Source organism: Photinus pyralis, unplaced genomic scaffold (genome assembly GCF_008802855.1).
Source record: "Photinus pyralis isolate 1611_PpyrPB1 unplaced genomic scaffold, Ppyr1.3 Ppyr1.4_LG7, whole genome shotgun sequence".
Taxonomy (NCBI): domain Eukaryota; kingdom Metazoa; phylum Arthropoda; class Insecta; order Coleoptera; family Lampyridae; genus Photinus; species Photinus pyralis.
The window spans coordinates 9,366,848-9,379,991 of record NW_022170738.1 but is presented as its reverse complement, the minus strand read 5'-3'; the positions used below and the strand labels follow the sequence as shown (position 1 = coordinate 9,379,991).

At 36.8% G+C, this 13,144-nt stretch overlaps 2 protein-coding genes across 3 annotated transcripts in view; one reads left to right on the top strand and one right to left on the bottom strand.

Moving 5' to 3' along the window:
* Positions 1–13,144, bottom strand: part of LOC116176514 (origin recognition complex subunit 5-like) — a 566,782-nt gene that overhangs the window by 217,943 nt on the left and 335,695 nt on the right. The window lies entirely within an intron of this gene.
* The window catches only part of LOC116175600, a 137,014-nt gene that overhangs the window by 58,704 nt on the left and 65,166 nt on the right, over positions 1–13,144 (top strand). Inside the window, exon 3 of the mRNA XM_031493791.1 lies at positions 12,190–12,288. Coding sequence (XP_031349651.1) covers positions 12,190–12,288 — 99 coding nt within the window. The remainder of the gene's footprint in view (positions 1–12,189; positions 12,289–13,144) is intronic.

The following is a 13,144-nucleotide window of genomic DNA, read 5'->3' as shown; positions in this document are numbered from 1 at the left end:
TAAGATTTCCCCAAAATTTACTTAAGATTTCCATATTTCTGTATGAACTTCCTCATCCCCCCAACATTTTTTGCATTTTCTCAGAATTTTCTTTGCGTGCGGCCTGTTTCAAAATTACGATAGAAGAAATTTGGGGAGCCAAATTCATAACTGTCCTCCAATTATATAAATAATTACCTTTTTACAGAGCGAACGATTGCGCTTGGAATGCGCATGTTTGCACCCCGAATACCTTCGTTTGCGCCCCCACCGTTTTTCAGTTATTCCAAATAATAATTCCATACTGTCCCCCCATTTTTCAAATTTGACGTTTTTTTCTAGTAATCGTTTGCGCTTGGTTTGCGTATCTTCGAACCAAGAGAAAACTAGAAAAAAAGACAACTTTGAAAAATGGAGGGGGGGGGGCAGTATAGAATTTTGCATTTGGAACGCTATCGTTAGCTCTGTGAAAATTTGATTATGATTATTCTGATTGTGACGAGATTGCGTCTTCAAATTATCAAAAAGGCCAATTACTTGACAAGTGTACAGAAACGACAGCCGCCTGAGGCTAATAAGCTCCCTTTTACCCCTTAATTTCGTATTTAAACAGAACTCTTACTCAGTCAAACTCAAAATTCAACGCCAATAAGGAGCGCTTGAGGACCCCCTCTCCCATAACAATATTACGCGCAGATAATAATGATATTTTATTATCCTAACGGAGAACAGCTGTAAGCTGTTTTTCCAAACAAGCAGAATTACAATTTTCTAGAAAATATTATAATGGAAATAACAAAATTAAAAAAAAAGAGGTATACTATTTCGGTAACTTGATGAAGAAATCGTACACCTGTATCCTGTACACGTGTGTCTTGAAATCAATTAACCTTCGGGATAAAAACGTCCTCATCGCATAAAATCATCCGCCTATTATGGGAATTTCCTTACATGCAAAATCCTAAAATGGGAAAATAGAGACTAAAATAACAAATTCCGATGAAATAAACCAATTCTGTGTTCATGCATACTGAAATCCTCCAGGTTTAAATTAAATTAAAACATTCGCATATACAGGATGACTCGTTATTATCTTCGGTATTATTTCAACCTGAATAAACCGATACAACGGAATATCGAAGGATCCTCGGTATTACCATTACTTTTTTAGTGATCTGTTTAGTAACCTTGCAAAATAGGTAATAATAATCTTGGTGCATTAATAACGATTTTGGAATGTTTTTATAAAAATCCATGTGGCCTCAGAAAATCAATTTAACATCTTTGAATTTTTATTTGGAACCACGAAAGGCGTGCTTATGGAGAGCAGTTGATTGTCGCATGTAAAACTTATGTACGTTTTACAAATTACAAGTATCTCAAGAAATACTACGGACGGAAAAGGACAGACGGACGAACAAAACGCAAACAATAGCACATTTTTTTAATTCCTAAGAAATTGGTATACTACTCGTATATAAAATATAAGCTAAATACACACATGTTAACCTAAAGCCAAATCCCATGCTTATGCAGTGGTTTGGAGGCGACAAGATCAGTTAAGATATCATATCACTTTAGCTTAATGTTACTGCGCCATCTCGAATCCAGATGTCCTAAAGCTATTAAAAACAAAGCTCTGCAGAAATAGAAAACGCAGAAAAGACGAGCTTCATTTTCATCACGCTTTATGGATTTATTTTTTCAATTCCACTAATAATACCCTTTATTTGGAAATACGGCGTTACCTACTCAAAAGGTTATTTAAAACCTAATGCGAGTCAGATGGATCCTATAATTGCCACATCCACTCTACAATAAAATCCTGTACTAAGGGGTTGTAACTAACACACAGAGCACAAAACTATAATTAGTCGCGGTTTGGAAAAGGAATAACTTCTACTACGAGTATGAGTCAAACCGTTGTTAATCGCCCTATCCACAATACAATCTTTTATTAAGGGTTGTAATCGATTTGTGACTCAAGAAAAGTTTTAACTATATGATGTGTTATTGGTGGCAATCTACCCATCTACCCTAAGGGTAAAATTGCCCATTCACTTTCAACTCTTAAAGTACAAAAATTAATTCGTCACTCTCACAGGAAGACATGCTGCGACTCAAAGGGTTGGCAATCACCTTAACTACTTACAAGAAAGTTGATTGGAGGTATAAGCGATTGCAGTTAATCCATAAAGCACAATTAATTAATTAGTAACAGTTTGCATTTCTAATGCCTCTCTAACGGCTGATAGTTGTTTGATGTGATTGAAATGGTTATCAATTACCTCGTGAATGAGGAATAAAGACTCTAATTATATTAAAGGGATATCAACCCACACGTCAAAAAATCTCATGGAAATTTAATTTGAATTAATTTAATTAGTACACATTTTATACTCGTAGTCTTTATGCTGTTTTGGACAGAGGAATATAAGCGGTATCTTCTTTTAGCGACTCTTTGAATAGTCATTTCTGCAATTCTGCAGTATAAGAATCACTAACAATCGCAACATTGCAATCTTGAGTCTATAATCAAACAAATTTGCACTCTAAACACATGTCAACTCTGGTCACTAATTAACGAAGGATAAAAAGTGGGGTGGACCAAAGTGAGTTTAATCCCACGTGCTTTTGTTCACCCTCGGGATTAAAAAACGCACACTATTAGCTTCTTCTGAGTCAATTTTTTTGCGCTTTTTGGCTTTTCGGTTTGATTACAACCCCTAATACCATAGATCGGCGTATTTCCATTTTCTTGTATGTAATTAGGGTGATTACCAACCCTGTGAGTTGTGTCATAGTTTTATGAAAATGCTTAAACTTATAAATTCTAGAGAAGTTGGTGATTGCGTTTTGGAATTAGTGTTTTGTATCGCACGGCCCCCGTATAAAGGTCAAGAGCACGTCACGCATTAACCTAACAAAAACAAAATCTGCATGTAATTAATATACAATGAACATGGCCGGTAGCACTTTAAAGAGGAACTTGGCTTTCAATATTTCATTCATGATCATCTTGAAATGAAGGTAAAAGTGTTTCGTAGCATTTACAAAGCGAGACACAAAAAAAGCAGCTCGATCGATGCCTTTTTTTCACGTGCCCATTTCCAGGGTTATTTTAATGTAATAGTTTTTACGTAAGGTCGTGACACAAACGAAGTAAATGGCGGAAAGGAACGCAAAAATGCATGTAACGCGACGCCGCCGCCGCCTTTCATATTTTTTTTTCCTTCGTCGTACTCTCACGATATTTTCTTCCGGCCGGTATTTTGTAACCCCACGCAGCCATGACATTCGTTCTTTCGCTTCAGGAATGCCAATAACTTTTTATTCTCCGTGATTAATGGCTCGGCTAATATTTATCGATTTTACATATTACGGTGGTGGAAAAAAAAATGTTTCTCTCCTGAAATTTATTTACTCCCTCGGCATGCGTCTACGACCCAACAACTATTTTAAATTACATTAAAACCCCCGCATTACACAATGATTCAACCACCACTGTAAAAGACATTAAAAGCCTAATGGCTACATTCGTTTGATACCGCTGCACTTAATTCGTGCGAGCGAGAGGAGGAGAGCTTTAACTGGGACAACAAATTTCGAATGTAGTATAAATTTTCATTTATACTAGAAGGCATTGTTAAGATTCCACCAGATGCTTCCGAGTAATTGTGATTGATTAAATTGCTCATTACAAACGTAATTGAACACATATATACAATTCTTCTACGCTATAAAAAAGGCCATCCAACTACACTTAATTACACTGATATCGTCGATTTAATTATACGATCGTAAGACTTTTTTCCTCCACTTCACTACCATCGCGTTTGCAATTTTAATTACAAGCGAAAGGGCTCGCAAGGAACACGAAAATGAGAGGCGAATTTTACTTATTTGCTTTTTAACGCCACTGTGTTTTACAAGTACTTGGCGTCTATTCGTTTCATTATAAAAATTTAATACAAGACGATCCTGATTTTGCCCTAAACCAGACCCTGTACATTTCAAATTTCCCTTTAGCTTAGATTTTAATCTTGAACCGTACGTTTCTGATTGTAAGAAAATACTGGATTTTAAGCTATTCGCATCGTCCTAGTCCAGTTTTTTGGAGGCCCAGTTTTTTGAAGAACGAATATTCGCACTGAGCAGAATTTCCAAAAGCGTGCTTTAGTGGATGAATTTCCAGGGGCGACTGTTTTTAGCGGACAACTGGCGGATTTCTATTTATTTTCGGAGGTTATATAATATTTTTTGGCAAAAGAGTTAGTTCCCATATAACCGTGGCGAACCACTTAGCAGCAAGCAGGAGGCTTGCAGTATTTAACGAAACGCCACTTCCATAATAAAATAAATCTCCAATCGCCAATCAAAATTAGCCTTTATAACGCCAGCTTCGACAGAACGCGTCCCCGCTTGCGCCGAACCAATGCGCACATCGTTGAAGCCCTGCATAACCCAGATGTGCCTACATTACATTAAGAATGCATTCTAAAATGGAAAAATAACACTACAAAAATACCAATTCAAATGAAATAACCCAATTCTGTACTTATTCGTACCCTCCCCTCGGTTCACTCTTGATAAAATGAAATATTTCTCATATACAGGGTGCCCCGTCATTATTTTTGGGTTTTCAACCGAAATAACGTGTACAAGACCTTAATGGACGTGGAAAGTGACAGCGCTAATTGCATAGATAATGACACTACAATAAATGCTAAGCACAAATCATATTAGGGGTACTTACTTTGCCGTGTTTGTATATTCTAGAATGTCTTTGTTTTATAAGGTCAAATTCAATAAATAATATATTAAAAAGTGATGTTCACGGCCATAACACTAGGGACAAGCTATTGTACAGAATCCCTTTCTGTAGATTGGACACGTCGCAAAATAGTACTGACGTCGTAGCTTTAAAATGTTATAATAACTTACCTCAGTGTATAAAAACATTAAAACCTCATCAGTTTCGAGTAATAATCAAACGGGTGTATTTCCTTATTTTTATTTTCCACTTTTTTTAGTTTACTGGGGAGTGAATATTTCATGTAGATAAAATTTGTTTGGAAGACGAGCTATTGTGCGGGAATGATAGAAGTTCTATGTACTTAACATAGCGTTTATTCTTAGGGCGAAATGTTTTTAGGTCACTTTTTACTAGGGGAATGAACACATCATGGAGACAAAATTTGCTTGGAAATCTTCGAGGTGGTTTTTGTTGATAATATTCTGGAGTTAGTGGATTTTTTGCTTTTGAAACGTTATTTGATAGTCTGGTGACGAATATTGCTCGTACGAATATTCCGAGGGTGAATTTATCTGAGGACGTATTTTTTTTTAAGTCAAATATTCTGGAGTCAAATTTGTCTAAGTGAATCTTTATCAATTTGAAGTATACACCACGTTTTACTTGTGCATGATGATACCTTTAAGAGTACTTTACCTCGACTTCTAAAAGTAGGTACAAGGTATTTGTAATAAAATGAGAACAAAGAACCTAGGATGATCCAATATTTAGGAAACATGAAATATAGCATGTCGTGTGCTGTCAGGATGCTATTGTGCTATACAGGGAGATCGTTTCGCGCAAAGGTAAATCCTCAAAACCAAAAACATTGAACAAGTTGATGTAGGCCTTTTCTGTGTAATATGACACACGGCATGCTAGATTTCATAAGTTTTCTAAATATTGCAATTTGTATTTCTCCACTTTTTTTTGTATATCAACCATATGCATATTTTATGTTGACATACAGCAAATCAATTGCTCTTTTCCAATATCTTAGAAAACATAGGCATTGTATTTGAAAAACAAAAGTTGCATTGATTTCCGGTAATTATATAAAAATACAGTTCACAATTTTTTTTATCTCGTCAGAGGTGATCCTGAGAGTGATCCTTTTGTCTCCAACGCACTGTATACATATTACAATACAAGTATTTAAACAATGATATTACGTTTTAAGTGTGTATTAACCTCAAAAGTTGAAACGATTAGCAGTTCATTACATGTGCTAAAGCACAGAAAGTTTATTTGAAGTAAATTAAAATCCTAGAAAAATGAAAAATTAATGCAATTCGGGAACCGCACACTAAAACCACAATAAATTACGGCCCAGGTCCGTGTTATTAGGTACAACACTAAATTGATGACAAAGGTAATAGTATCTCAAAAGTGGTACTTAAACAATCCACTTAAATACCGCTGGAGTTTGTCAAAGTCTCACCGGGAGTCTAAAATCCAATTGCATTCCCACCGAGAACCAGGAGGTCGCATTTCACCGTCTCTTATATTAGGGCAAATCCGACGAAATGCAAGTTGTTGCAGCATCAATTCGTGGATTTATATACATACACTGAATAAATATACATAATATTTTTATATACGTCCCGCTCGGCGAGGATCTTGCGGAATTTGTTTATTTTATTGCGGTGACATTTGAAAATCTGCATTTCTCGAATTTTGCCGATGTATTTCACTTGACATTGCTATATTATTTTATATAAGAAGTGTCGTCGGCCACTGTATAAATATTTCGACACTCCCGCTTGCATTTGCTGCACTTTTACGCGTGGGATTTAAGTGGGATTTTAACTTGAATTACGAAATTATAAAGAGCATTATCCGAAAGTCGTCAATTGTAACCTGAAAAATATCATTTCCTATGGACACATCAAAATACCCAAGATATATCAGTTTGGTTTGCGCAGATTCCATTCAAGGGGATCAATGGGAACGGGAGTGAATTGTTCTTCAGAGTAAGAAGGAACCAAGAATGGATGAAAATATTGCTATGTGGAATGGCCTGAAGTCACTACGCCACCCACAAAACATCTTCCCTCTAGTTCAACACAAATCAAACCTAAAATTTTATAATCTCTCCTCGTACACATCCGGCAAATCCTAATATTGACTAACATTTTTCAATTTTAGAGACTCGGTGGCCTCGATCAACCTCCGAAAATTCCAAAGAATTAACTACACAACTTTTGAATAACATCTGAAATAAATCTTGGGCATGAAAAAAATCTATCCAGGTTGTACAATGGATTCCGATAAAAACACAATTAATTGATTGACAATGAAAAAAATGTTCAACTCCACGAAATTTTTCGTAAACGGATAACACGCGTTAAACTTTTCACATATAGTCCGGGCGAGAAATTCTGTAAAGCGCATTATAAAGGTTCTAACGGCAAATGTTGAGACATTTTGGTGACAAGTGTTTTTAGGGCAATTGCACCCTGTTGAATCCGATTTTGCCTGTCACCACCTCGAATTTTGGCCTCAAATCAAGATGACGGCCAAAATGGCGACTAAAACTCACTTTAACATTTTTTTCTTGTTGAAAACAAAAATATTATGATGATTTTTATGTAGCACATACGTTTTGCCACCTAGTACTAGTTTATGAAAAATTTTGAAGTCAAAAAATTTAAGATGGTGGCTGAAATAGAGTTCCAAATGCCGCGTTTTGTAGTATTCTTGATTTATTCTACCTTAAGTGAGCAAAAGAATTATAATTTGTTTACAAAGTGCCCGCTTAAGTAAAAAAGAAATACAAAAACTTTACTTACACTTTTTCAAAAATGGCGGACAAGATGGCGCTTAGTTTGAGTCTTTGTATGCGATATACAGGTAGTATTAAAATCATTATTTTTCGTTTAATTTCATATTATTGATTACCGTATACAAACTGTATAAAAAAATAAATCGAAAACAAAACTTAAAAAAATAGAAATGAGCAAAAACATTAGGCTTTATTCGGATTCGTCACTTGAATCCGAAGATTGCACAAGCTGAGTTTCTTCGCTTTTGTTGTTGGTGCAAAAACTTTTACATTGGCAACTTCTGGTGCACAGCATGAGTTTGCCTTTCAAATTTACAGTTTTCCGGCACCTGCACATGTTAGTTTTGCACCCTTTCTTGCAACCACAATGTACCAAACTTTGGCATGCTTTTGGCACGGCACACCCACAGTCAAAATATTTCGAACTTGGCAGGCCAGCAGATTCGCGCAATCGGTCATTTTGCGCGCGTTGCATCGTCGCTGTGATGGAAGGTCGTAAATTACGCGTGCGTTTCAAACGCTGAATAAACAATATTTGGCGTTCTCTTTGTAAAACTAAAAAAACTTTATAAGGATCTTATAATATAATTATGAATACCTCCCTAACGCACCCAAAAAGATTTCGATTATTGCTATTAAAATATCATCAAAAGTCATAAAAATATCCGCATCTTCGGAACCATTTTGTTTTATTTTTTTCGCAAATTGTTATTAGTAATCATGGTGGGTAGACACTCATTTTAACCTATTTGTGTTAACCCCATGTGAAAAATGCAAATTTTTTCTTTGCAACTAAAGAAATTAGTTAACACAAGTTTCTACCGTCATTTTGACCACCATCTTAATTTGTTTTTGGCTACATATTTTTTTATACAATAGTAATAAATAATGAAACGTATGTACTAGATAAAAATCGTGATAATATCTTTGGTTACAACAACAACAAAATTTAAAGTGAGTTTTAGTGGCCATTTTGGGCGCCATCTTGATTTGAGGCCTTAGCAGCCGGAATTCGAGGTGGTGACAGGCAAAATCGGATTCAGCAGGATCCAATTACCCTAAAAACACTTGTCACCAAAATGTCTCAAGATTTGCCGTTAGAAGTTAAGATCTCAAAATTCTCGCCCGGACTAATAACTTTGGCGAACTTGCTGCTGCACAGATGTATTGTGGAACAATGACGAACTACGTCTTCAACAAAACAAATCTAGCTGACTACCCGTATTTTAACGTAATGCAACAGCACAAGCCGCTCTTACTTGTTGTCTCCAGTATTTAAAGAAACACCACTTCCAGCATAAAATAAAAATTCTCCAAATTGAAACGAGGTTACTCTCCGTTATCTCAGTTGCGCCATAAATTTCCTAGTGAAATCTGGATGAACTAAAACGCAACAGTGGGGGCATAAATCCGATCATAAATCCCCTGGTGGAATCTGGATGAACTGAAGACCGACGGTGGCGCATAAATCCTCTAGTGAAATCTCAATGAAGTAAAGAGCAGCGGTCGCGCTATAAATCCCTGGGGAAATCTCGACGAACTAAAAAGCGACGGTGGCACCATTTAAGCCCCTGGTGAAATTACGATGAACTAAAAAGCGACGGTGGCGCCCATTTAAGCCCCTGGTGAAATCTCGATGAACTAAAAAGCGACGGTGGCGCCATTTAAGCCCCTGGTGAAATCTCGATGAACTAAAAAGCGACGGTGGCGCCATTTAAGCCCCTGGTGAATCTCGATGAACTAAAAAGCGACGGTGGCGCCATTTAAGACCCTGGTGAAATCTCGATGAACTAAAAAGCGACGGTGGGGCCATTTAAGCCCCTGGTGAAATCTCGTTGAACTAAAAAGCGACGGTGTCGTCATAAATCCCCTCGTGAAATCGGGATGAACTAAAAAACTACGGATATTTCACACCTCCCGGTGCTACTTTTTCCCTCCAAAGCGTTTACAGTCCTTAACACTCCATAATCATGACAATGTTTGGATATCTAAATGTGTTACAGGAGAACGTTGTACGGGGGGTCTGGGAGTTTGGACTACTCTCCCCCCCTCCGGAAATTCGATGGCCTTCTCTTAAAAGTATAAAACCTTTCCTGGAGAGTAATTCCGTACTCAGTAGATCCCGGTGCTTTTTTTTTCTCATCGTTTAAAATATGAGAGGTCTTCTGGGGATATTTCATACTCCCCTCAGTGCTACTTTTCCTTGGAGAACGTAACATCTGAGGCTCTGGGGGGTATTCTATACGCCCACGAAATTATATGATCCTCTCTTAAAAATATAAGACCTTTCCTGGAGAGTATTCCGTACCCACCAGAACTCTTAGTGCTGTTTTTTCTTCTCATCTTTTCCTGGGTGATTTTTAATACTCCCCGGTGCTACTTTTTCCTCCAAACATTTTCCTTTGATGTTACAGACCAGGCTTTATTTAATAATTTCGAGTCGTTAAATACAAAAAAGACACAAAACCTTCCCCATACTAATTTAATAAACAAATTATGAAAGCAGCGACTAGTTTCGACCAACGGTCATCTTCCGGCTACAATATCTGTTACAGATTTATAAAACTTAGGTACAGGATAAAGGTACATACCTACCTTAAGCAAAATTAAAAAGTTTTATTCTGTATTTTCCTTAAGGTATGTACTTTTATCCTGTAAGTTTTATAGATCTGTAACGTATATTATAGCCAGAAGATGACCGTTGGTCGAAACTAGTCGCTGCTTTTATATTTTGTTTATTAAATTAGTATGGGAAAGGTTTTGTGTCTTATTAGTACTCAACGACTCTAATATACACAACCCTATTTTGAGTTTCATCACACCATGGATATTTCCGATTTAAATAATTTCGTTTTTGATGCAGTTTGTTGGTGGTGAAGAAGACAACTTTATTATTAAGTCAAAATCTAGTGACAAAATCGTCTCACAATGGAAAATTGACTTTTACGATCCATTCTGTAGGATTCTGCCACATTTCAGTTAGTTTACTTAGCTCGTGACATCACAAGTTTAATTTTTCTGGATTCTTCAAATCCACATTTACCAAGAACATTTGTTTCGCAGTAGATCTGAGAGAAGTTCCATGTTGTTCGATTTTTGAGTACACATTTCTTGCTGTCAGGTCGTTTGCCCCATAGCAATTTTAGTGAAAGATTTCCCTTATTCTATAATTTCTGTTTTGATTTACGGTCGATTTGTTCCATACCTGTTTTTTTTTTATTATTAATGAACAAGGTTTAGTAACTATTTCCTTTAGCGTTCCCTTTATTGCTCGGTAATGTATAGCACGTAGGGGTCATAAGGCCAATCAAGCGTAAAAGCAATATTAAATATTCCTTTACTTAATGTCACATTTACATTTTATGTATTTATTGATTACCTCATTCCGCATAACAGCCTACTGAAATTCCACTTCAGCACGAAACGATGGACAAACTTTCCGCTTGTCATTGCAAGCCGATGCGATTCCACCTGTCGAGAGAAGGACCTCGTCCAGAACCCTGTCCCACGCCCACACTCGAAGATCATCAATTGTGGCCGTCGGCCCGATCAATAATTCGAAATAGCGTTAGAGAAACGAAACCACCTCAAAACTGGCGGAATATAGTTGACTTAACGCGCGTTTCACGAAGTGACTTCCTTATTCATTGTTTGGGGAATTGTACGAAAAGTCGACACAATTTAAATTACGTCTCCTCGCGCTCTTAATTCGACGAATAATAATTTGCTTCCTCCAAAATTGAAATGTTGCATTCGCATCAAACTTAAACAATCTGAATATTAGATTAAAATTGTAAATTTTAAATCGCTCCGAAACTCTCGCGCGACGGTGCTCCTGGGGGTTTTCGCGAATTACGATTTAAACGCCACTCTAACTAACTTGGAGATATATCCACGTAATTAAATTAGCTGTGCAAAATTACTCCGTAGACGACGGGAAGATCTCGTTTTTTATGGACGTGTATTATTTCTATAGTAATCTGTTTTCAAGGGATTATGTTTCTGAAGTGTGCAGAACAGGTGGCATTTCCTTGGTTTTTAAGCATGAGATCTTGCTGATATTTCTACAGCTTTCCTGAAATCTGTACTGTTTTGAATTATACCGATTTCCCGAGTCTCCCTTCCCTTTAACCTTGATTTATTGGTGAAGCTTTCAAGGCCACTAGATCCCATACATTGGCCGAATCTAGGGCCGAATTGTCTTGCTTCTGAGGCTACTTCAAACACTTTCAGATTTGCTTTTTGAGTATCTCATCATCGGAGGTGTACAATCGATGGAATCTTTTGGGTCCTTACTTAAGTTTGGGCAGTTTTTAAGGAAGTCCTGATAGCATCTGAAAAGTACTACCAATAAAAGGAAATAGAACGTGCGAAACCATTATTGGAAAAGACGTGCGCGAAGTGTGAAAAAAGGATGTTCAGAAATGATCTGCCCATAAGTGATAAATTGGATTGATGTACGATTAAATTAGTTAATTATGGATTGCGGATAAATTCACCCTAAGGTTGTAACACGTTAGGTTAAATGTGCGAATAGTGTTTAATCCGTTACGCATTCTAATTTTGCGCCATAAATTATTTCTGGATGCAAATTTTGTAATATTCTCTAACACACGCATTCTTGTTTCAGGTGAGTTTTCCACGATAACAGTAAATCATCGTCGCGCAAGCGAGTCTAGTCGTCTGGGTCGATCCCCGTATTCTTCCAAATCTATTAATGTTATTAAGCGTAAGTACCTTGAACATTTTGTGAACACCCCATTTAGAGACGCATCCATAATATTTATAAGTCTCGGCGTACGAGCCAAAAGACTATAATCTGTTTTGGTTACGTTAGATTATTATGCAAAATGATTTACTCATTAAATCGCGGCGAGATTTATATAAATAACCGCGACGCATAATTAGCGATTTTAGATACGTATTTTTAGGGTTGAGTTCAAATATAACCCCAAAAGAAAATTTCGTCATATAACGTTGCATCAATGTAATATAAACTTTGGCAAACATCACGAGCGTATACAAATGTTCTTACGTCCTCAAATTGCATTTTTGGAGAGAGCTTCGGGCTACGAGCGACTTTATGGTTGGATGCCGCTTTCCGACGTTTCAGAAAACGCTGTTTTGATCGTAATATCAGTCGGGATATAACCTTAAGATATCCATCCGACCCCCTTCAGTTTTAACTTTCGAATCGAGCAAGCGAACTTTTTAAAGCGTAGCGAGACAAACAAAATTTAAGTGCAATCGCAAACGAACTCGATTTTTATTCATTATTCATTACGTTCGTTATTTTTTGTTTGAACGGGCCAGCACTTGACCGATGTTACATTCTTTTGCTTCTTCAAGTATCGCCAACTTTTCCAACTAACACAATTTTAAAGGACCCCGACTTGGTCGTGATTTTTCGGTACATTTATACTGAAAAGGCTATGAGGGCGCTCGCTTAGTGATTGAATACCATCGATTGCTTTGCCAACTTTAACCCCTTATTGGTTTTACTTTGCGAAATAGATCATTAATGTTGCCGTATTGAGCTTACTATAAATATTTACACCAGCAAAGAAAAGCCTCCTTTCATCAGC